At 32.7% G+C, this 27,044-nt stretch overlaps 2 protein-coding genes across 2 annotated transcripts in view; one reads left to right on the forward strand and one right to left on the reverse strand.

The window, feature by feature from the left end:
• Positions 1-693, forward strand: part of LOC126746520 (splicing factor 3B subunit 1) — an 87,230-nt gene extending 86,537 nt beyond the window's left edge. Inside the window, 1 exon segment of the mRNA XM_050454827.1 lies at positions 1-693. Coding sequence (XP_050310784.1) covers positions 1-159 — 159 coding nt within the window. The 3' untranslated portion in view covers positions 160-693.
• LOC126746523 (corepressor interacting with RBPJ 1) overlaps positions 582-27,044 on the reverse strand; it is a 27,977-nt gene continuing 1,514 nt past the window's right edge. The window contains exons 2-5 of the mRNA XM_050454831.1: positions 21,168-21,556; positions 8,380-8,577; positions 8,114-8,308; positions 582-825 (exon numbers count right to left, since the gene is read on the reverse strand). Of these exons, the coding sequence (XP_050310788.1) occupies positions 690-825; positions 8,114-8,308; positions 8,380-8,577; positions 21,168-21,556 (918 nt within the window). The 3' untranslated portion in view covers positions 582-689. The remainder of the gene's footprint in view (positions 826-8,113; positions 8,309-8,379; positions 8,578-21,167; positions 21,557-27,044) is intronic.

Below are 27,044 nucleotides of genomic sequence, written 5' to 3' on the forward strand. Positions count from 1 at the left end.
GGGCTATTTCATCCAGCAAGAAAAGTAAGAGATGTCTACTGGAAAATTTACAATTCTCTTTACATCGGCGGACAAGACTCATTAGTGGCAGGATATCCAAGGATAGCAAACGATCCCAAAAATCAGTATATCCGGTACGAGTTAGATTATAACATTTAAGTTTGCTGTTTAGGTTAGGATTTAGATCGGTACTTTAAAAAAAACTCTGTTATGGCTAGTGTATTTGTTTAATTTTATTTGCAGAAATAGATAATGTGTTTGTGGCTTAATACAAGTAGCCGGGAAAAATATTGAGCATAGAGAAAAACTATTTATTTTTGAAGAAGGATTTATAAAAAAGTGCTCAATCCTATAAGTTTCTCCGTTTTCTGAATTAGTGATGTCAGTGGTATAGTAATAGTATTAGCCAAAAAATCGCGGATCGAGCACTTCTTTTGAAGTTTAGCATTTGTTGGCTATATTCATCTGTATTATGGCCAGCAGATGCACAATGTTGCCTCAAAAGAGTATTTTTTTTCATATTTTTTCCGGCTATATAGATATTTTCCTTTATTATATATTATGATTCAATAAATAAAGTCTACCATATTACTTTCTTTAATTACATTCTTTAAATAATAATAAAAGATCATGATTTTCTTAACAATATATAACTTTTAAAATATGTAGCTGATTATAAAATATAAAAGTTAATATCTGCGTTTCTTTGAACCATATCTATCCTCACTACTAGATCTTCTCTTTCTATCTCCTCTATCCTCCCTTCTGGAATATACCTCTTCCTTTCTATTTCTTCTGTTATCGGGGCTTCTTGATCTGGATCTTCTATAAAAGAATGCAACAAAGATATTAGAGGGACTTATTTTTACTACGTACGCTAGTAAAAGAAAATTACTTAAGCACTCTCCAGGGTTCAGCGAGTTTACCTTTTAATGTGTAAAGTAGTTACTTTATGCACTAGTGTAATATTTAATTTAATATTTGTCGAAATTATCGGGGGTATAAAATTCACTGTGGACAAAAAAATGTATATACTGCCGATCATACACAAAATATCATTAAATCACATGCTTATACAGGGTGTTTCAGAACTATGGGATCAACATTCTAGGGGTTGTTCAGTGCAACAGTAGAATCCATTTGAGTATAGGAACCCATGTCCGGAAATGTGTCACTACGCCACTACGGCCCTAAGACGCGTTTAAATTTAGAAAAAATATTAATTACCTAAATAGGATCTGATGCATTTATTTTTACCTTTTGTATATGATACCATCACAACAATTGTTCAAAATGTCTTCCTTCAACCTCAATACACCGATTTAAACGCCGCACATGATTTCGGCGGACTACACTAAAAATTTGATCCTCGTTTTGAATGATTTCAAATGCTGCTGTTACTCGTCCAATTAAATCTAGCTCTGATTCTACTGGAGTTTCGCAGACTAAAGACTTTACATGTCCCCACAAGAAAAAATCGAGCGACGTTAAATCGGGTGACCTAGGAGGCCAAGAAACTGCTCCACCTCTGGCAATCCAACGGTGCCCAAACCGCTGAGCCAAATACTCGCGTACTTATACAGCAAAGTGAGCCGGCGCTCCATCATGCTGAAACCACATTTGCTGTCTAACGTTTAGTGGAACATTTTCAAGGATTTCTGGGAGAACTTACTCCAAGAAAAGCAGATAAATAGGTCTTGTTAACCGTTCCGGTAGAAGGTATGGCCCAATTAAAATATCATCAACAATGCCTGCCCATACGTTGACAAACCAACGATTCTGATGTTTTCTTGAAAAAATTGCATAAGGATTTTCTTCGTCCCAAACATGGCTATTCCTACTATTAAAAATACCGTTTCTTGTGAAAGAGGCTTCATCGGTCCACAAAACATATCGTAAAAAATTTGGTTGTGCAATGATGTGATCCAGAAGCCATCGACAAAATTGAACTCTAGGATGATAATCGGCTGCAGTCATACCTTGAACTTTCTGGAAGTGGTAAGGATGTTGTTGCTCGTGTAGTACCCGCCAGACAGAAGCGTTACTCGTATTCATATTCTTAGCGACGTCACGTGTGCTATTTGATGGTTCATCGGCAACTCGCTGAAGCACCTCTTCTTCAAATTCGACCGTTTTTACGGTTCGAGCAACACCAGTATCATGCATCTTGGTCTTAAATCTGGTAAACTTGGTCTATCATGCATCTATCCAGGATGCTGTCATTCGGGATATCGTTCATGATACAACCGCGATGCTGCTCGTGCATTGCAGTTTGTTGCTCCGTATGCCAAATGCATATCCGCCAATTCTTGATTGGTAAAGTTTTCCATTAGCAATAAATGTTTAAAAATTGTAAGCTATAAAATTTTTAAACATGACATTGATAAGCGTTGATTTTAAACAATTGTTGTTATGGTATCATGTACAAAAGGTAAAAATAAATGCATCAGATCCTATTTAGGTAATTAATGTTTTCTATAAATTTTAACGCGTCTTAGGGCCGTAGTGGCGTAGTGACGCATTTCCAGACATGGGTTCCCATACTCAAACGGATTCTTCTGTTGCACTGAACAACCCCCAGAAGTTTGATCCCATAGTTCTGAAACACCCTGTTTCAGAACTATGGGATATAGTTTTCACAACTATGGGATATAGAGACTGTCCGGAAGGTATCCTTTCATTTGTATTAAGTCGAAATAAATTTTTATTGCATTTTTGCAGTTTTTAAAACTGGATTTGAACCTATACATGTTTCTCTTAAAAGGTTCGAAATTAGGTTAGCTACTTTCCCAACAACCTGTATTTAGCTTGGATCGGTGTTTTATAAAAAAAAATGACCTCGAAGTTGTTATGGCATCCGATTCGTATGCAAAAGTCCTGGTTCAAATCAGCTCATTGTAATATACATACATGGTCTTTTTTTAATATAGTGACAAAATTCAGATACTTGTTGCTTGTATCAAATAAAGCAAAAATGTTTGTATGGAATTTGGTGTTAGTAGATGTTAGTAGCATTATGGTTCGTATGGATAGGTCATATGAACTAAACGTCTTATATTTTAAAGTACAGGTTGGTAATGTTGTAAAAACAAAACTTCGATAAATCTGATACCCCTGTAGATATTTTCTGAAAATTGGTACGCAGTATCTATGCATCCAGAGCGTGTTTTTAGACACATTGTAAATTACTTGAGAGTTGGAACAAGTTTTTGTTAGATCTAACGTAAATGAAGGCCTAAATGATTTTTTAAATTTTTTCAGTATTATTCGATAATGCTTTCCAAAAATATCCAAAAAAGTCCAAGTGTTTGGAAGATTAATGCAAAGTCTTAGGGAGGTGATAGAGCAGACCATTTACAACATTTTAAAGAAAACCTACCTTAGTACAAATTCTCACGCTTGTCTAGTTATGCAAAATTTTGCGTGGAGGCGGGCCACAGAGTTAGTTTATACTGAAGGAATCGTATCAAGAAACCATTTAATAAGAAGGATTCAAGAAGCTTTTCAAGTAATTCATATACAATAACTATCGAGTAAGACGTAGAACTCGATAATGTATTATAAACAATGGTTTTCACTTTCAATAGTTTATTTTGTTTGATTTACTTGTACGATTTACATTTTATTTCTCACACTAACGCAAATTTCCAGTTTTGTTTTAACTTCTTAGAGCCGACTGGATACCTAGTTCTACTTGTTAACTCGTTTAAAAGGCCATTAATGGAAGATGTTTTTAAATCGAAATCTCTATCACGTCCCCAAGTCTTCGCATCAACCTTCCAAACACCCTGTACAATAATCTTTACAATCAACCTCCAGAAAATACGAGGAAAATATATTTTCGGAATGAGATGAGAAAGAGCCAACAATAAGTCCAATGCTGTGTGGAGGTTTGGTTTGTGACATCAAATTATTTACAACAAATAAGAGACGATTTTAATACCTTTTTGACAGACAGAAGGAGGACCTTCTTGCCACATTACATCAATAATTTCTTTTAATGTAAGATCCTTCTTTGAGTCACTCTTGGACTCATGAATCCCTTAAGCAACATGCAAAATAAGAAAAGCACTGCAATAGATGAAGGACGAAGTTCAGTGATTAAGGAGACTCTTTTTTTTATTATTGAATCTCTGTGTGATCTCATAAATTTGTCTCTTATGGCTGGTGGTTTTTCTGACAGCCTAAAATTGTTAAAACAGTTTGTAGGTTGGCACGGGTCAGGTTTTCGACGATAAATTCAAAACGACTAAATATTTTCCAACCAAATTCATTACTACTATTGGAAAACTGAACTCATACTTTATCATGTCATGAAATTGTTTTCATGAAACCAGATCGCATATCACAGAACCTATATAGCAAGATACATATTGAAGTATTAAAATTTTGCCATTTAGTTTTAAATATGGTATTTCAGAGATACCAAAGTATAAAAATCTGACCTTTTAGTTTTAAATATGATACAGCCAGGGTAAAAGTAAGCCAACGCCAAAATAAAAAGTAATGGCGACATTTTTAGGAAGTATGACTTTACTTTAGAAAAAAATATATTATACTGGAATAGATGACCGATTTTCATTGCGCACACCAGTTTCTTGAAAAAGTTGGGTGTAATTTAACTGTAAAACACGCGCGCCTTTGATATCTTACAAATTAAACATTATTCAGTGCCAATAAAAAAATAAAAAATTAATATATTTTTATTCCTGAGATGCTTTAGTGATAATATGTCTTAAATGCTCCAGTGTCTTTATATATTATCTAAATTGTTTACATATTACATTATTTTTGCCTGTATTTGAATAGCTTATACAAATGGAAGAATTACATTCTTCAAAATGGACGCCTAGCAGGATATGCTTTTAAGCTGCTATAATAACTTAAGTATCAAAAGCTATGTCGTAGGACAAAAGGCTTAAAAAAATGCCAGTGGGTTTAAAAAAAAGCTAAAACAGTGCTAACTAGCATCTTCCAGGACTTATAGGCCACTTTTAATAACCAATTAGCTGGCAAAGTCTGGGCGAATTTCAATAAATGGGTTTTAGGCATTTAGTAGGATCTATTGGCATTATTTATTACTACGCGGGATTTCTTGAGTCTTCTTTATTGCAATTCAGTTTGCGTTTGGTTTTGGTGGTTCCAGTTACTGTGAAAATAAAAGTGTGTTTTTTTATCGTTCAAATTGCATACAGGGCTGTATTTAGGTACATAAAAAGGTAAGTTCATTTTAGTTCATCTAATAAAGATAGGCAAAGCGATTTTGATAAAGATAAATACAGATTGTTGCAAGTTTAGAGGTTATGAGTACCAAATCATTTTTCTTTTAACACACCCATGCAATATTTCAATTCAAAGTATATTAGCACCACAAAAAAATTGAAGACATATAATGATTGTAAGATTGTATGTATTTCCAATAAATTAATACGATGTGAATCCCCGAAAATCAACACCTTGTTGCTAAAGGACCGTTTATACTTAATATTAACGCTAACGCTATGGAATCGTTTAAATTTTTGAGTAACGTTCGGATTCATGCTTATTCGTGCTGTTAAGGATAAACGTCACGAATAAGTCGTGAACGTTCACAACACTAGTCATAACAAATTACATTTTTTATTTAATTTTACTCTTTTTTAATAGGTTTTGACTTTTTAAAGTTAAAAAAAAAAACTTCAACAATAAAGGTAATTTATGTTTAGATTTATATTCTTTATAAATTTTGATTTTTTTTATTAGTAAATTTAATAAATACAAAAATATAATACATATAAAAAGCAGATTTTTAAATATTTAAAACTTAAAAATTGTATAGTATTGGACTTCATATTTTTGTTTTTCTGTTAAGCCACTGGTACTGGTACTACATCGTGAATATCTGATTCTAGAGGATCAGGTTCAATGCCAAGACCGCCATCAGTTAAATTACGAGAATTATCTTCTTCCGGTGTATCTATTGCAAACTAAATTTTTTTTTACGTTATAATCTACCAAAATTGTCAATATTTTATTTGTCATATTTACCTGAACAGTTGTAATTCGTTGGAAATTTCGCTTCACTTTTCTTTTAAAATTACCACTTCTTACAATTTTGTACCAAGACATCCCTGTATTCTAAGAATAAATGACGTAGGATTTAATAGTCGCGACCGTCCGCAAACTGTGTTTTATTGTGACTAGTTGGTTAAACCTTATCCCATAAAGTTATCTTATTATCCATGTGACTTTTAGCAAGTCCTTTAGGTGTTAAAAAATGCTATATTTTCCGAAATAGGCCGTATAAAGTGCCAAATAGTTAGGCAATTGATTCAAGACCATATGGTTCTGAATAGGTAATTTTAATGCTAAAATCGTTCTATATTGGAATTTTGATTGCCAAATTAATGCTGAAATATAACCTTTCCAAAACCTTATTATCTCAAAACCATCAAGCCCTCGTTTATGGCCATAACAACGTTATTGTTGACACTTGACTAGAACTAATTAGATTTTTAATTTACCTAAGGTTCCTAGTTCCTATTAGCACAAAATTTAACCTAAATAGTTCCAAGCAAGCCAATGACTATTGCAGAACCTTGGTGCGGCTAAAAGGCAACTTTAAAAACCAACTGCTTGAGAAAATGTTACTTGGGTTAAGAGTTTCAAAATCGCCTTTTTCGAAAAGGGCTTCCAGGCTGGAACAGTAAAGTTCTTTCAGATTTTAAGAAAATGAGGCGTTTGCATTAAAAAACATACTATTATATAGTGTTTTTTTCATTAAAAAAATGGTCATACTTGATGTTAGAAAATCAGTACAAAAATCAATTATCTCACACATTATCTTCCGCTTCATGATTAGTGCTTACAGGTAAAAGAGTCAATGTGTGTATCAATGCATTTCAAATGAACAGGTCGTTGAAATTTACAGCATTTTATTGAATGATGAATTAATTTAGATGTTAATTTTTGTCGCAAATTGCTTAAATAAATACAAAGTCAACATCTTCAAATGATGATTTCTTCTTGGAACTTTTCGGTTTTTTAGCCAGTTGGCACTTTCGGTGTTTTTTTTTCAAGGATGATATTCTTGGAATTCTAGTTCGTTCTAAAATTTACCAAGTAATTCGGCTAGTTCTGACCAATTTGCTTGAGACTAGGCTTTTTATATCAATAACTGTATTTTTTTAATGATTTTTTGTTGTTTTTGATGCTGCAATCTGACAGAAATACAGTACGACTATTTTCCTAAACGTCTACGACTATTGTACTGTATTTCTGTCAGTACAGACATGAATAAATAAATCAATGAACAAAAAGCTTTTTTTAAATTGCCGTATGAGAAAATATACTATATTTTTTTATTCATGGTTTAGACACGCCAAGATCGTTAGTGACAACTCAAAGGCGGAACAGTTGATGTTCCAAGCTACAAACTTTTACTATTCCAATATACAGAACGTTACTGTTCCAACCTAACCAACTACTTCTATACCAATCTATAAGAAAAGTAAAAAGAATAACATTTTTGAGACCAGGATTAAGTTGGCAGGTAACAATGACTTTTTCCTTATGCTATAGAGGGATGCATATATTGCTATTGGTAGAATAAACTAAATAAGAATTAAGTATTTTTTGGTTTTAAATGGATTCTAGTGTTAGGGACACTATACTGGTTAATGTGGCTAGAACTGGATAGAACTCCCTACTACTAGATTATCCTAAACGTCCACGTTCGCAAAAAGTCTTTTGGTTGATTTCATCTAAGGAAGACGTTCCTGGATTTTGTCGAAATTAAAAAAAAAACAACCCTTATATTTTTATTATTTTTTTTACAACTTTGAGATATACGCAAATGTATAACAAAAAGTAATATTCTTCTAAGGATCGTACTTTAAATGGCGCAAGAACCATATTTGTACTCTAAATTATTTTGGCATTAAAAATGTTGAAAATTTTACATTGAATTTCTTCTACGCGGTAGTGAGTAAAATTTTGATTTTCTTTTTAAATGTTTTCGTTAGTAGTAAAGAGTTTTGTATAGTATTAACGGGATAAAAAATCACCACTCTTTAAAAAAGAATCATTTGTAGACACTTATATATAAATAACTACTAAATATAACTTCAAATACCTGTCTCTGTTGTATCTCCTATTATTATCATCATCACGCCTCTCGGCCTTCATTTTTAAACCATTTTTATTAGTTTTTGATTTTCTATTTTCACTCCTCTCTTCGTCACTGTCATCATCACTGCTGTTATGTTTCTTCTTTTTATCCTTTTCTTTCTCTGCTTTGCGTTCCTGCTTTTCAATTTTTTCAAGTTTTCTAGAAAAAAATAATTAAATATAATTCTTCAATAGATTGATAACTTGCAACTTATGATCTTAATAACTTACTTTAACAACGCTTTCTTCTGCTTCTTCGTCAATGACTTTAAAAATTTTGTTTCTTCATTTTCATCTTCGTCTTCACTAACCAATAAATGTTTGTTTGCTTCAACTGAATTAACGTGTTGTTTTTTCAATGCCAAGCCATCGTCTAACATTTGAGCTACTAGAGATTTTTGATCTAAAAATGCGGCATTTTCCACAGACCTGTAAAAAAACATCGGTATATAACTTAGTTTTTTGAGGATTTATTGTAAAATATTATCTATTCGGTTATTGATTATAAATGTGTCCCATAAGGTTTTTTTTTTATCAGAGGCACATGCCCATGGTGCAAAGTAATAATATAATATACAAAATGTTAATAATAAAAGTAAAAATAAAAAATGTGCAATGAAAACAGCACACTTAAAAAACAAGATAAGTTACAATTAATCAATCGCTGATCAACACGAGAAACCTTCCTTTGTCTGTTTAAGATGTTTAAGAAGATGCAACAGAGAATGGAAGAATATCACGTCGCACCCCTAAGAATATTAATAGTATCCGCTTATATTTGATGGAAAGAGTGTGGACATAGGCGTCTCTCAAATATTAGTGTTGGGATCTCTCTTATTATTGAGCTATGTTAATGATTTGCCTCATATTTCAATAAACGGCAGGCTTACCATCTTCAAAAAAATAAAAACCCATAAGGTGAAAAGGTCGTGTGATGCAAATAACATTAAGCTGAGCTTTAATGTATATCCTAAGACAAGTAATTTAAAATGTCAATATGCCCTAAATTAATATCTCTTTAGGTAATCATTTGGTATTGTCTTCGAATTTAAGTAATTTTTTTTGGTTAATATAATGATCCTGGGTTAAAATTTTAAAATCAAAAAAGCACTTTATGTAATAAAATTCCCTTGTTGTGAAAGGTTATGAATAACTTAAACAGTTTAGTGGCCAAAGCTTCATATTTTTCTTAAATTGAGGCCCATGTATGGTATTTGTTTCAGGGGATGATCTTCTTAAGGAGGAATAAGGTATTTGTTATGTAAAATAGGGCTAAACAAAAACATACTCTGAGACCGTTGACTTTCTGTCCCTTCACCCTCTGAAAATACAGTGCGGTTTCGGCTTTTGGCCCCTCTCTCTAATCTTTTCAATGCATTTATATAAAAATTTGAAATTTGGCACATTATTAGCAACCTAAATACTACGTTTTGGTCCCTAGCACATTTTGCAAAACTTCAAAATGGCGTTCCGCCCCCAAAAATAATATTAAATATAAAGGGGGGTCATGCGATACATCGTTTGAAAGCTTCTACTGAATGCTTTATGGTGCTAAAATACTAAGTCATGACTTTTACGCATAGCAAAAAGGCAGCCTTTCAAAATCTGATGTTTTGCATTTTTATTTTTTTTACTACACATGTTCAGGTGTAATTTGTTTGTAGGTGTGTTGTTGTTTGTTGAGTTTTTTTTTGTTTTTTGACATTGGCTGCATTTATATAAAAATTTGCAATAACAACAACAATACATATACAAGCAAATTACACCTGACCAGGTGTAGAAAAGAAAATAAAAATGCGAAAAATAAGATTTTGAAAGCCTGCCATTTTGCTATGGGTAGAAGTAATGACGTAATATTCTAGGACCATAATGCATTCAGTGGGAGCTTTCAAATGATGTATCACATAACCCTCAATGGCCGCGGGACGCCATTTTGCAAAATGAGTTAGAGACCAAAAAGTATTATTCTTAGAACATTGAAAGGCAAACAAACCTGCCCATAGTTCCACGGCATGCTACTTCTAGCCTTTCAATGTTCTAAGGTATTATTTAGATTCCTAATGATGTATTAAGAGGTGCCTTTGAGAAAAATGGACTACTTTTTCGAAAATGAAAAGAGTTTATTTATGGTTGGTTGGTTTGGAGTCTTGTTAGTGGTTACACTATGTTAGTCGTTACACACAAAACTCTTTCATTGTGCTATATTTTTCGTTTAGAAATAGTGTGATTCCTTTTTTAAAAACATAGGGATAATCTTGATATCGAGGATATGTGATATAATACTCGGAATGCCTGCTTCCCTAACAGATTCTGACAAAAAAGTCTTTAATTAACCTTTATTCCTACGGGAGAATATTAACAACCTGGTATTAAGACTATCCTGTTAACTAAGGGCTACTATAGCCATACAGAATATCTATTGTCTAATTTTGGTTTTAAATTATGTATAATAATAATTTTACTCTTTTGTTTAAATATTATAAAGGAATTTTTCCATATTCTATATTATCTGTTCTACTTAATTAAATTAATACCAATATTAGATAAATTTAATGTAAATTCTGCCACAACATCTAATGTTCATTTATTTATTCAGAATATACACTGAAAATAAAGCAATAAAAAAATAGTAATATAATAATAATATTATTTTGATTTCTTGAAGAACAAATAACTCTTAAGGATTGTTCTAAATTTGGTAATTCTAAAATAACTTCATTAAATTCGTCTTTATAATCTATATCAGTACAGTAAGTATCTTTGAACTCAGACTATTAACAAAAATGTGATTTAACGGAAAAGTAGTGTCAGGAAGTAAAAATAAATTTGCTAGGCTAAACATTTCTTCAGAGTTTCAGTTTCTAAAGGGTACACTAATAATGCTAATGACAAGCAATAAAACATCAGTGCAAAATAATAGTGCATTTGCTAACATCGAATTAGTGGTATATTCTCTGACTTAAATATATAAGCATTTGCAATTTTCCTCATCACTACTATATTGAGATGAATTTTGCACTTCATCAGTAACATCCCTCCAGAAAATTGATTATTTTCATATAACGTTATATTACCATTAGGTTTCAAATATTTCATGGACAAGCCACATTAATTAACTAAGAATAAGTACTGCTGCTATAAGTAAAATTGTGCACACATTTCTTTTGATATTTTATATGAAAAATTATATGCAGTACCAAGTACAAAGACGAAGCATATGTCGATAAAGAGGGAAATAGCTGCAAATATTATTATACTCTATATGTCAAAAGCAACTAATAATAATAATAATGTTTATTTACGATAATTTCAAATCCATATACAGCCAAATACATAAATACAAATATAAATACATAAATACGCCCTGAAGCGGTAAAGCTTGTTAGAGTTAGGAAAAAAAGAGAAAATCCGTAAAAAGTCCATATAGAGTATAAAGTCACATTCGGTTTAGCGTTCGTATTTTTCACAACTTCTACATTTCGGGGTTCTACGCAAGTTAGGGGCAATTCACCTAATTAACTAACTAGAGCTAGTAACATTTTATCCTGATACAGAACATGTAGTACATATATTAAAAACACATTTATATCTAATGGTTGTTAAAATTCTTTTAAGCATGTTTCTACTTACAAAGCATATGCAATGTTTGCCTACCGTATTTAAAAATCCAGACTTAATTTTTTTGAAAGGATCTCTCATTACTTATCAAGAGTTTTAGGGTTTCTGGAAGACAATTATAAAATTTTGCTGCTAAGTAAGAAGCAGCTTTATGGCCAATTTCTTTTTTTGAATGAGGAACTATTACACAGTCAGTGGTGTATCGTGTTGGTCTATTGTGTTGAACAAATCGGAGAATTATTTTGTTTTTGGCAATGCACATAACAATATTGAAGAAATGTAACTGCCGCAAATCGAACACTCTGAATTGAGCAAAGATCTGGTTGCTCGGATAAGTTTTATTTTGATTGTAGAGGACTTTAAGAATCCATTTCTGAATTACATCTAAGTTTTTAAGATAACAGTCTCTCGCACTTCCCCAACCAACTATTCCGTATTTTAACACAGATTGAATTAGGGCATAATAAATTGTTTTAAGCTTGTCAACTTTGAATATTGTTTTTAAATTAGCAAATCTGGTTACAAGGTAGTTTTTGTAATTACATAGTTTATCTGTTGGTCCCATCTTAGGTGACTATCTATCATAATACCGAGGTATTTAACAACAGCAATTTTGGAGATTGTGACGTTTCCATTTATTTCTAGGGTGCAAAAATGTAGTTATGTGCTCATTTAGTGTTAATTTATTTATCTGAAACCACTTACATATTTCTTTAAAATCTAATTCAATTAACTCTTTTAAAGACTTCCATCACTCTCCTTCATAAAATATAACAGTATCGTCGGCAAAACTAATTATATATCCACATGAATGTATTTTTAAAAGACCATTTATATAAGCAATGAATAAGACCGGTCCCAGCACTGTTCCCTGAGGTACCCCACAGATTACAGTCCTTGTACTACTTTTAAGTCCTTGAATGTTAACAAACTGGGACCTGTTTCCTAAATACACTTCCTCGTATGCCCAATTTCTCCAATTTTCCTATAAGTTTTTTATGACAAACCGTAGCAAAAGCTTTTTTAAAATCTATAAATACAGAGATGCATGGTTTCATTTTATCAAGCTCTTCATAAATTTTTGCGGTCAGAAATAAAATTGCATTCTGTTGATTTGCCTTTTCTAAAGCCAAATTGATTGTCAGATCTAATATTATTTTTTTCAAAGAAATTAACAATTTAGGATTTAATAATGGTTTCTAAGATTTTTGAAAAATTTGAAATCAGTGAAATTGGCCTTTAGTTAATCACTCATTTTATCTTCTTCCTTAAAAAAATGGTTTAATTTCTCCTATTTTAAGGGCATGTGGAAATGTTCCAATTTGAAAACAAAAATTTATTAAATAAGATAAGATAGGTGCTATTTCATAGAACATTTCTTTTAGAGCCTCGGAACGAACTCCATCATGACCTGGAGACTTTTTTGTTTTTAGTTTGTTTATAGTCCTCACAACACCAAGTTCATTTATTTTAGGAACTATTAGAAGCCTCTATGAAATGAAGTTTAGTCAAAAAGTTTGTCTAACTTCATTACCAGAATATAAATCAGGAAATTAATTATATACAAAAGTTAATATTAACTTAATTTTTGACACCGTTGGGCAGCAAATTATATGTATGCTTATTAAAATGATGTACACAGTATAGAGCAGCCACTTGACGTACTCAAGTTTGAGGTCGAAAGAGTGTAATATTAACAAAAAAAAAACCAACTGTAGAGTAAAGTGGGGCAAAAGTCCGAAAATCATTTTACTGATATATCCGTTGTAATTTGACATAGGGTCCGGCAACGCTGGTGATCGTAAAACATCAAAATATTATTTACTCCTTGAAAATGTTTAAAAGCAGAGTTTTTTGCAAAGTTTAATAAGTAAAAAGGATATTCTGTTAATAATTATATTGCAGTCTTTACCGGCTATTGAAGGCAAGTTCCATTCTTATGTTTTTACTTGTAAAACATTAAGTGCTTATTTGCATGTTTACTTTTTTTTTTGGCGGTGTTCATGCATATTTGTAATAACAATTATCTGGGATTCCGATTTCCACTGCTTACTGTGCAGCGAAACTTTTGGTGATCGCCTTGCAACGTTGCCAGATTGTGCTCAATTTCCTTGCATTAGAGAGAGCTCAACATGGCTCCGGATGTATATGTGAATACATGCTGCGAGTGTAGCGACAATTTCATTGTTAATAACAAGCAGATTAAATGCAGCGGTTGTTCGGCTAAGTCTCACGTGCAATGCTCTGGTATTAAGGATTCATGGTTAAAAATTGTTGTTGATACACCAAACCTGCATTGGCTGTGCAAAAAATGTAATGAAAATGTTACAAAGGCTTTTAAGGGCAACGAAGTCGATACTCAAAATACTATTTTGGAAATGAAGGTTTCCTGTTTGCAGCAGGAGCTTGAGTTAACGAATAGATTATTAAAAAACTCTGAATATACCATTAATTTGCAGAAAACAATTTTAGATTCCCTTGAGAGTAATGAATATAATAGCTTGAAAACTAAATTATTACCTAATAATAGTAGCACTTCTAACAAACCACCTAACAACAAATATAGCGATATCGTTAAAGCAAATTCTTCTGTCTTAATTGTTAAAAGTAACAACGAGAATACCAAGCATGATGATGTTTTAAATGACATTACACATTCCGTTAATCCGGGTCAGATTAAAGCTTGCATAAACAATACAACGAAAATTCGTGGCGGAGTTGCAGTACACTGTCAAGACAATAGATCGCTGCAAACATTAAAAACTAGTTTAATTGCAAAAATGGGCAAAAAATATAATATTGATCAAGCTAAAAAATTTAATCCAAGATTAATCATAAAGGGAGTGCGTTTAGAAGGGTTAGATACACCGGACCAAATAATAGGCAACATAACGTCTTTAAATTATATCTCAGATTTAGCATCTGAAATCAAATATATTACCAAGTTAAAGCAACGCAATAACAAAATTGACATTGTGATTGAAGTTTGCCCGGCACTTCGTAAGCGCCTTCTAGGAATAGGATCGGTTTTTGTGGGATGGAGCAAGTCAGTTGTGGAGGACTATCTGCGTGTTATTAAATGTTTTAGATGTTGTGCATATGGTCACACCGTAAAAGACTGTCGCGAACAAAAAGACACTTGTCCCAAATGCGGAAAAAATCATAAATTGAAAGAATGTATTTCTGAAGAAAAAATGTGTATTAATTGTGTTAAATTAGGTTCTCATAACAAACATAATGTAAAGTCTATCTCTACTAACCACTATAGCTTTGATAAAGATTGTCTTTCCTATCAGAAATATCTTTTAAAGCTTGGATCTCAAATTAATTACGAATAACTTTTTTTACTGGGATAAATAGCTATTTTTATAGTTTAATTTATATTTATAGTTTATAAGAAATGGCTAACAAACAATTAAATTCTTATTTAAATGTAGCCAATTTAAATATTAGATCTTTATTGCCAAGTTTTCCGGATTTTCTCAATTTTGTAAACAATAAATATGATATTTTGGGTATAAGTGAAACGTGGCTGAATGAAAATATATTAAGCAGTGCGGTTTCTATGCCAGGTTATAATTTTTTTAGAAAGGATAGATTAGACAGAGTTGGGGGTGGTGTTGGCATCTATGTCAGGTCAATGTTTCAGTGCGAAATTGTAAATATTAATGTTAGTAATGTAAACTTTGAATTTATGCTCCTAAATGTTAAAATTGGTATTCACAATATTGCATTACTTATAATATACAGGCCCCCTAAATCGAAAGCGTTTGAAATTATAAATTTCCTGGAAGAAGTTGTTCCACATCTTTTAGTGACCTATGATTATTCAGTAATTCTCGGAGATCTAAATATTGATATGTTAAAACCTAATTCATTATATTCTATGCTTAACTCTTTTGGGTACGTACAATTAATAAATGAACCAACTCGTATAACAAATACTACTGCAACATGCTTAGATCCCATTTTTATCAATACTAAAGATATTTGTCATAAAAGTGGCACCGTTGTTTCAGGTTTAAGTGATCACAATCAAATACCTTTCTGCACTTTAAAATTAGTAGTTAAAAGACAAAAACAAAAATTTATAACCATCCGCAATTTTAAACATTTCAATGAGATATATTTTAGGATCGATTTATCACAGATTTACTGGGATAATATTTATTATCTTGAGGACATAAATAAAAAAGTTCAATATTTAGAACAAAATATTAATTATTTATTTAATATTCATGCACCCTACAGAACTATAAGAGTCAGTAAAAAGCCAGCTCCCTGGTTGACAGACACATTAAGACTTATTTTAAAGGAACGTGATAAGGCTTTGACTAAATACAAAAATCACAAGTGTTTAGAAAATTGGAGATATTACACGGAGTGTCATAATTTTGCGTTGGCATCAATAAGACGAGAAAAAGCTGCATATCTTGCAAGCTTGGAGAGTGACAAAACTGGTAAAAAACTTTAGAAAGGTCTAGAAACTTTAAATATTAAAACAACCAAGAATAATAACGAGCTGCCGTTTAATATATCTGATCCAAATCAAATAAATGATTTTTTTGTAAGTGTTTTTAATAAATCTGATAAATGTGTAAACAAAATTAACTTCTACTCCAGTAATAAATTTACCGAGGATAATTTTCATTTTTCGTTAGTAGACCAAAGTACTGTCGAAAAAACTATAAAAAATATTAGGTCCAATGCCTCTGGTGTGGATAACATAACTCGACGTATGTTACACTTATGTCTCCCTGATATACTGGATCATGTCACTCATATTATAAATTGTTGTTTGGAGGTAGAATATTTTCCTACGGCCTGGCGTGAATCAGTGGTATGTCCGATTCCCAAATCCTCCAGTCCTGAAAGAATTCAAGATTTGCGTCCGATAAGTTTGCTTCCCGTAATCTCCAAAGTTCTCGAAAGAATAGTCTATATGCAGCTGTCATCATTTTTAATGTCAAATAATATCCTCCCTTCCCATCAATCTGGTTTTAGGAAACATCATAGTACAGCTAGTTCACTTCTAAACGTCACCGATAATATCATGCGAGCTCTTGACAAAAAGATTTCAGCCATTATGATAGCCCTTGATTTCTCGAAAGCATTTGATGTCATCGATCATGATTTGCTTGTAGCAAAACTGAAATATTATGGCTGTAGTGAGGTCGTTTTGTCCTTTTTTAAAACTTACTTATGGCGTAGAACCCAGAAAGTGAGGGTGAATAATGAATATTCTGCTTCGAAAAACATTATTTCTGGTGTCCCACAAGGGTCGATCCTAGGCCCATTATTATTTCTTATATATACTTCAGATTTACCCGGTCTAGTTGAAGATAAGAGTTAAAGAGTAGCTTTAAGCTAATCTTCGCCTTCTTGGCAATGTAGTATTAAGTAATATTGTAAGATTAATATTGCTTTTTTTTTAATAAAGACATATTATTATTATTATTATAATGTCGCAACAAGTGGTTTTAGCCTTACACATGCATGTATCGATATTTCTAGTTTAAGTGAATAATTGTGCGAATTATGAGGTAAGTTACAGATTTGCATGCTGTTCAAGTAATTTTTTCATCATACTATTTAAGGTGTAACTAAAAATGGATTACTTTAAATCCGCATTTATAATATTTACAATATATAGGCTATGTTTGGTTGTAAAGCATAAAGAGTAGTGCCTCCATCCTCGCCGTACGTAAAAGTAGGAAATAGTTTTGTGAGGCCGTTACATTTGGGACAAAAGTCCGCAGCCGTGTGTGGGGTAAAAATCCGCACTGCGGACTTATGCCCCATAAGAATCAATTTTTTTTTTTTTTTGGTATTTATCCTCACCTATTTTGTTTTAGGTCATATAAAAGGAAAACCGAACGTAAGATATGTACCGAGGATATGTTGGACCCTGCCAGAGGAATGATTAATAATGGTTCTTCTGTGAGAACTGCAGGAAAAGAATTAAAAATAGATGAGTCTACATTATGAAAAAGGCTAAAGTCAGGACACGGAGTGAAAAAGCCTGGAAGGTTTAGATCTGTTTTTTCAGAAGAAATGGAGCTTCAACTTGTATAGTATTGCAAAGATTTGGATAATCGTTTTTACGGTCTCACATTCAAGGCTTTAAGAAAAATAGCATACGAATACGCCACTTTGAATAATATAAAAAACCCTTTAGACTCAAAATTAAAAATGGCAGGCAGACTGAACATTTAGTTTTATTAAAAAATATAACCTTTCGTTAAGAGCTGCTACAGCTACGAGTCTCACATGATGGGGTTCAATAAATGCCAAATAAATGTATTTTTTGAAAATCTGACAAGTTTGTAACGAGTTTAAGTTTCCTCCTAGTGCTGTATTTAATATGGATGAAAGCGGTATATCAACTGTTCCGAATAAAATACCAAAGATTGTAAAGGGAAAAAGGATGGTGGGAAAGATTTCATCCGCTGAACGAGGGGAAACTGTTACTATTTGTTTGTTGCATGAGTGCTGCAGGAAGCTTTGTGCCTCCCGCCATAGTTGTTTCCCGTAAAAGACTAAACAATGAGCTTATGGATGGTGCTCCACGAGAATCCATTGCAATGTGTTCCGATTCGGGATACATAAACAGTACTTTGTTCATACAGTGGCTTAAGCATTTTAAATCTAAAGTAAGGTCAGATAAAGAACATCCTGTGCTGCTGATCATGGATAATCACTCCTCCCATGAAAGTTTAGAAGCCGTGAACTACTGCAGAGAAAATTACATACATTTGTTAACGATACCACCACACAGTAGTCACAGAATTCAGCCATTAGACAGATGCTACTTTAAGGCCCTTAAAACGTTCTATGCAGATGAATGTGACCAATGGTTAACGAACAATTAAGGAAGGCAAATTACTCACTTCCAAATTTCTAAGCTACTTGGCAAGGCATACGAACGTTGTTCGACTATGGATGGACAGAGGTGTTACCGATTTTGAAGCGTGTGGAATATATCCAATAAACAGGAACCTGTTTACAGAAGATGATTTTCTTCCTTCCAAAGTCACAGAGAAAGAAAAAAATTACTTGGACTCTGTAGCAGAATCGGATGATATGCCTTTGTCTTATTTTCTTCCGAGCACAAGCGGCACACAAAAGAATTCTGGAAACCAAACAATAATACTACCATCCACTTCCAATACAATAAATCTTTTGACACCAGAAAAGCCTTCTACATCAACACAAGTTTCCAGCAAAATTCCATCTGTGACACCTGAACAAATTATTCCGTTTCCGAAAAGAAAGGAAGAACAGAAAAAGAGGCGTCAAGGTAAAAAGTCTACAATTCTGTCCAGTACGCCCAACAAGAATAAATTGGAAGCACTGACTGAAGAAAAATTGAGAAAGGAAAGCCTGGAATCCAAAACCTGCGCCAAGAGAAAAATTACTGATCAGGTCGAAGGGTTAAAAAACAGAAAACTAAATCGAACGCATGTCCGGGCTGCCTCAGGCCCCGTATGAAGAACCGCCGCTTGAGTCCTGGATCCATTGCAATTACTGCAAGGAGTGGTGGCACGAAAGCTGTACGGCATATGAGAATATTGGACCTTTTCAGTACGACTTTTGCGATTAAATTAGTTACGGATATTTGCCCCATATCAATCGGACTTTTACCCCATGGGTGTGGCAAAAGTCTTATTTTGTATGTTTAAATATATATATTTTTTTGATGTTTAAAAACGTATTTTTAAATACAAAAAGGCATTTATTTGTAATACCAAGGGATCAAACTTTTAGGTTTTATAAGTTAACTTCTCCTAAATGCGTCTTTTTGCCCCACCTTAATCTACTGGTTTAACCAACATATTTTGTGTCCTGATAAACAAAGTTACAAGTTCTTATTTTTTTCTCTAAAGAATTACAGCAAATTACTGCAAAATAGATAAAATTTTGAAATAGGCAAAGCCCATGCAGAGGCATATTCTGCATGATAAGTTTGTCTTTAAATTTAGAAATTGATGTACTAATTATTTTGTTAATAAATTTAACAGTTTAACCTCTATGCGATATTCTCTAGCTCATTTATTTTGTTGGACATATTTCCTTAACTTTCATTTTTATCAAAATTTTTTTGAACATAATTTTTTATATACTCTCTCACGATACAGAGAAAGCAATGCAATAATTAGGTGTCATCTGCATACCACTGCAGATGAGAGCCTGGAATTCTGTCACAGACGCCAAATGTTTATAATAAATATAATTCAGAGCCCACCCAACCTTTATTTCACCAGCAGTTTAACATATTAGCCACACATACTTTTTGCTTCTAATTTCTTATTCAGGCACTGAAAAAATTGTAGGCAACATTACCAAATCCAAGATAATAGTTTGGAGCACAAAAGATCATGGTTCAACACCCTGGAATAGTTTAAAGAAACTGAGACTTTGAGTTTTTTGTTGAGAGCTCTTTTAATGTTGTCAATATGACTTGCCAAATTATCAACCAGTCAAATTATCAAAACGCTCAATAAAACAAAAAAGCCTTGCTACTAAAAATACTTCAATATTAGTTAATATTTTTAGATGCAACCAAATAACATGTGGAGGCACAAGCCAAACAGATAATGTTGCTAGATAACAGTATAGATTTTGCAAAGGGAATATCCTTCAAGCAGTAATTTAGTACCAACATTGAGGTTAACGTCAGTTTCAAGAGTCTGGTTGATGGGAATACTTTTTTGATACAGAAGTTAATTTTCTGACAATTGTTACAAATATATGAAGTTTGCATAGGTAAGAGTTATAAAATCCCAGTCAGTTATCCTCTAAGAATTAGAAAAGTTTTCCACATAAAAAATCAGCCAACTAAATTTGAAATAACCCTAGAAACGCTTTCAAGATTAAAGTGCTTTGTCCCTGACAATTTTTATTTAAAATTTCTTTTAGGCATGCTCATGAAATAAAATGTTTATTTTGCTGGTTCTCATCTAAGCAAAAATTTCTACTAAGAAGCTATTGATCAAATTCTTTATAAATTTCTTATGATAAGATTTTTTAATTCACTGGACATTCACTTTTCTGTTGTTCTATCCATCAAAATTAATTCACCATTTAAGCTAAGGTTTGTAAACTGGTCCAAAGACCAAAATTCAATGATCTCAGATTATTCAATGATTCACTGTTATCAGGGTTTTTTAAAAGTAAATTGCAACTTACTCTTATAATTAAAGTTACAGTTTGCAGTTTATCTAAAATTTGTGGTAAAGTGGACAATATAGAAATGAAGGGAAAAAAATTTAGACAGTTTTGCTCAGCAAATCTCGTAAAGCAATATCAGACAAGTTAAGAAAGATATTGTTACTAAAAATTTTAAAATAAACAGATTACAGGTATAAGCAAAACAAAATTTACAAGGCTGAAGCACTTACCTGGCAGCACTCATAGACAAGCTGTACATGGGACACTCTTTGTCTGTGTTAATATGCCCCCACTTATGACACTTGATGCATCTAACATTTCTGACTTGTATTCCAAAAGGCTGGTCCCTAATTTCTTGATCTCCTTTACAGTAGCTTTCTCTGGGAGCATTATATTTTCTTTGCCACTCAAATTTGTATTCAGGTTCATCATCCTCCTTTTCTCTTTCTTTACGCGCCCCTGGTGGTGGTTCATACATGAAATTAACAGCTAGTTTATCTTTGCTTTCTTTACTCAGCATTGCCTTATTATCATGTAGATCTTGTTCCTTTTCATATTGCTGTCTTAGTTCTTCCTGCTTCTTTTTGTATGCATCAGCTTTTTGTTCTGCCATCCATACCTATCAAAAAATAAGTTAAATTTCAAATTTTTATGTATGCAGGTATTACAATTAAGTAAGATTTTTTACTCAATTAGTGATTTAATTTTTGTAACAGAACTATTGAGAATTTTACATAATCTAATATATCAAACTGAAATATAATACTGCATAAATATAAAGTTGGTTGTGTAGTTTAAATTTCAGTAATTTAATAAGGGTTTAGAGACACATACTCACTTAGACCATTCCGTAAGGAAATATACAAAATATTTTAAGCTTCTGCTTAAAGCAGCTCACTCTTTAATAAATTGCAATAATTATTATAATCTGAAATTATTCAACAGAAGCTTGATGAAAGGTGGGTTCATAAATTCCTTACAGTATACAGTAAGAAGTAACACGTAAGAAGTAAGATCCATGCAGTAAGGACTGTGCGAATTCATAATATAAAAACGTAAGAAGTAAAACAACGTTGCAAAATTCATTCTGTCTCTCTTTCTGAATATTTCCCTCTCTGAAATCCCTACTAGCCTACCCTTTTGATTGGTTATATTGCCGAAGACGATTGACGATTCTGTAAGAACTATGACGCAAGAAATGAAATCGAACCATTTCATGCATATCACTTCTTACAGCTTGCGGCATATGGCAAAATATGACTAGCTCCATTTGAATATTAGTTATACATGTAACTTTTTACTGCTCACAGTATGGAATTTATGAACCAGGCTTTACATTCAAAGGTAGTAAGCCTGTGGGTCAGCAAATTGTACTCCTCTCTCTAGGTACCTCCCATCTTCATCCCTAACATTATTTTGGTATTATACAAATGTTGATATTCTATATATGACAAAGAAGAAGATATACCTTGAAAAGAATGTTGCAATGATTTATCCAGTCAGTTTCAAAAAACAGTATGATATATTTAACTAGAAAAGATCTAAGCTTTTAGTTTATTTGTTACAACAGCAATTGTAGAAAGTAATGATGAGAAGGAACCTGATGAAGAAGTTTATTTTTTCACCAATAAAAGGACAACAGATACCTTTGAAAATCAAGAAACCTAAATTATATGGTCAACCTATAAGAGGATTTTTTAGCGGACTCAGCTCTACCTTTCCTAGATGTCCTCGTTAAAAAGGTCGGTGGAAATCTACGAACTTCAGTTTATAGAAAACCAACACACACGGGCCAGTATCTTCAACTTATGAGTCCAACCATCCTGCAACCACCAAAGTAGGCATCATAAGATCCCTCTACAATAGAGCTCGAACCATCTGTAGAAACGACGAGGATCTCAAGACTGAAGTGGATACCATTTACAAAGACCTACAACAGAATGGATATCCAAAGAAGCTAATAAGTAGGACCATCCAAAGGACGCCTCCAAATCAAATCAGAGACGAGGCCACCACGACAACCAGACTTCTACTCATACCTTACATTAGGGGTACATCGGAACAAATCCGACGCATTGCCAGCAAGTACAATATTAGAACTGCCTTTAGATCTAGCACCACTATCAGAAGCGTGGTATCAAAGACCAAACCAGATGGCCTGTTGGATACCAAAAATTGCGTCTACCGGATCCCATGTGAGTGCGGTGACTCATACATAGGTGAAACGAAGCGCCCCCTAGAAATCAGAGCGAAGGAACATCGCAGCTGCACCCAAAGAGGAGAGATTTCCAAATCCGGAATAGCAGAGCACGCGTGGCATAATGGACACAATATCCACTGGTCAGAAGCCAAGATTCTGCATAAGGAACAACACTGGCGGAAGAGGAAGTTCGTAGAGGCAGCTTTAATTTCACAGAATAAGGAGATCTTCAGCCAGCCAAGCGTCGATATACCCAACATCTGGAAGCCTCTACTCTCAGGACAGTGTAGGATCTAGAGAGAGGCGTGTCCTCCTCCCCCCCAACTCTTTTCACGGATGACTTTCCTTTCCACATCACTGCACACATCTAGTATATAAGCCTATAGAATAGTAGTTTGCTGTCAGTTTACACTTGATTACGGTTGGAGATACTTACCAACCGAATCGTCGTGTTACATTAAATAAATAAGACAATGCAAGTTCGACAAGATGTTTTCACTATATAATGTTAAGCTTAAAATATACAATAAAAATATGGTTCGCATAATTTTCTTTTTAAGTGATTGATTTGAAAAACCGCTGAGAGATGATCACATCTATGATGTGATTAAACACCACATTTCTTTGCCATTTTTCTAGCATACAAATCCAAATGTCAAACTGTGATGACAAAATAACTACATATTCCAATATTGCCGCTACTAAACTATGACTATAAAAGTACAGATTTTTATTAGGTTACCCCTCAATTGTTCTGTTCCTCAACTCTATTATGTTATAATTATAAATGTAGTTAGATTCAAAAAGGCTGTTTAGGCTAAAACAAAATTAAATTTAAATTAAAAGAATTTGCTTTACATCATATTACTCTGTATATTACATAAATCATTCTAAAGGCCTTCATACTCTTTAATTGAATTAATGAAATAAGTCTTTCCATGTCAATGATTTGTAATCTGGTGGAATAACGAGAATGGATCCTAGCAAAATAAGGTTAGAAAAACACAGAATCAATTGTTGAATTGAATTGAAACAGGCTCAAGCAAATCAATTACAGAGAAGAGATTGTTTGCTTGCATAGTTTTTATAATGATCAATATCAGGGATAATTCAATTCAATAATAGGGATAATTACAAAGTTTGAAATAAAAAAAAAATTCTTATTATGATTTAAAGTCAATAAAAGAGAATTTCTCTGGGTAATTTATTTTTAAAGGTAGGAGCATAATAGAGTATTGCATTCCAAGAGGCTCTTAGTCTAAGAAAAGGCACACAAAGATCACTTACTCTTCTAGTGAGGTGATAGGTCTCCTCAAAAATCTTATATTGACTCTTATATTTAAAAGGATAGAGAAGTGATTCATATGTATATCCTATACAGGGTGTCCCGAAATTACATCGCAATATTTTACCAGCCGCATCTTTGTCTAAAAATAAGACAAAAAGTCCATATACAGTATGGTTCAAAAGTGCATCGTTTTTAAGTTACAGGGTGTTTTATGAATCATGTTAAAGATGGTTTTTTGTTAATATATCCGGAACGCCTAGTTGTAATCTTTTGAAATTTTCAACATTTACTATTGGTTTTATTAAAAACTGATATTGCAACCATTTTTGCCAAAATGTATACAGGGTCGTGTAAAATAAGAGGTCGGTAAAGTTTAAATTGTTAAAACTTTTTTTCTAGCAACTCCGTGACAATTTTGGTATTAGAATTGAAAAGAACAAACATTTTTACATTAAAAAGGTGCTCTTGTCTAATTTCGATAGGAGCTTCCGTTTTCGAAAAAATTAGATGTAAATGTTTTGCAAAGAGAAAGCGTAAGTTATTTTGGTAACAGTTAATAAAATTAAAAAGCATCTTAAAAATCCGTTGGGGATAAACATGACCTAAGACTATCACAAATACTTTATTTAAGATCAAAAATCGAGTTCAATTGTTTTTTTTTTAATGTAATTGAATAGGTAAAAAAAGGAACAATTAATTTATTACGTAAAAAAACATAAAAACACCAAACAAAAAAGCACAAATTACAACAAATGTTCAAAGTGGTTTCCATTTTGCTGAAGACACAATCTTGCCCTACGCGTCATTGCGCGAGTAGCCCTTAAAACAAAAAATGGATTTCTCTTTATTTTATTAACAGCCCAATTAATCCTTAGCATCAGTTGTTCACGGGTATTTATCTCCACGGCATATACCAACTCATTTTAATGTCCCCATAAATAATAATCTAACGAAGTTAGATCTGGAGATCGAGGAGGCCCATTTATAGGACCACCTCGACCAATCCAACGTTCAGGAAAATGGTTATTCATCCACTCACGCACATTGCGACCAAAATGAGCAGACGTTCGGTTTTGTTGAAAAATCATGTTTTGGCGTAAGATAAGAGGAACTTCTTCCAGAAGCTCTACAAGATTATTTTCCAGCATATGAAGATAATTCTCCGAAGTTAGCCGATTGGGTAATTCTATCGGGCCAATAATAATAAGGTCCCCAATTAATCCAGCCCACAAATTTACTGAAAAACCTTCTTTGAAAATTACTACGCCTTATGGCTCTTGGATTTTGATTTGCCCAAAAATGCATATTATGCATGTTAAATGAACCATTTCGTGTGAAAGTGGCTTCATCCGTCCATAAAATGGAAGGAATTAAGTTTGGATTATTAATTAACCATTGACAAAATTGGATCCTCAACGGAAAATCGTCTGGCTCTAAATCTTGGACCCGCTGGTAATGAAACGGATGTAACCCTTGGGATCTTAGCATTCTTCCAATCTAATAAAAATTAAATTACTATCGTAACAATAAGTAATTTTTTTAATTACTTACTATAGAGTGGGGGATATGTGTGGCTCTTGACACATTTCTTATACTTGCCCCCAGAGTTTCTTCAAAAACATTTAAAACATTTTCTACATTATAATCTTCTTGTGGTCTACCTTGTCCACGAGCTCTTTGAAAACTTCCGTTATTGCATAAATTTCGGTGAGTGTTTATAAAAACTTGACAATCTGGAACATGTCTTAGGGGAAATCTTCGGCGATACATACGGACAGCCGCTAAAGAACTGCCATTACACAAACCATAAACAAAATGCAAGTCAGCTAACTCTTGATTTGTAAATCTATCCATAATTTTTGAAAAATGAATCACAAAAAAGCTAACTTACTACTAATTTACTTTGCCAAAGCAAATTTTAAAAATGTGAAATGTCAACAAAATGATAAACAAAATTTAACAAATAAACTAATTGTCAACAAACACAGCCAATACTTTTTGAAATACCATTTCATGATTTATTAATAATTGATTTTTTCGAAAATGGAAGCTCCTATTGAAATTAGACAGGAGCACCTTTTTTATGTAAAAATGTTTGTTCTTTTCAATTCTAATACCAAAATTATCACGGAGTTGCTAGAAAAAAAGTTTAACAATTTAAACTTTACCGACCACTTATTTTACATGACCCTGTATACATTTTGGCAAAAATGGTTGCAATATCAGTTTTAATAAAACCAATAGAAAATGTTGAAAATTTCAAAAGATTATAACTAGGCGTTCTGGATATATTAACAAAAAACCATCTTTAACATGATTCATAAAACACCCTGTAACATAAAAACGATGCACTTTTGAACCATACTGTATATGGACTTTTTGTCATATTTTTAGACAAAGACACGGCTGGTAAAATATTGCGATGTAATTTTGGGACATCCTGTATATATACCGGGTGGAAAATGCCTATCAGGAAAATTCACAGAGTACATTTCAACAGACTTTTCGAAAACTATTTGCCATGTACTCCCAGTTAATAATAGTTTTTTTCTCTTGATTAGTGTAATAATTATTCATACTGATCACTAAATAAATACATGATAACAGTTTGACTTAACA

The sequence above is a fragment of the Anthonomus grandis genome, chromosome 17, assembly GCF_022605725.1.
Source record: "Anthonomus grandis grandis chromosome 17, icAntGran1.3, whole genome shotgun sequence".
In the NCBI taxonomy this organism is placed as follows: Eukaryota; Metazoa; Arthropoda; class Insecta; order Coleoptera; family Curculionidae; genus Anthonomus; species Anthonomus grandis.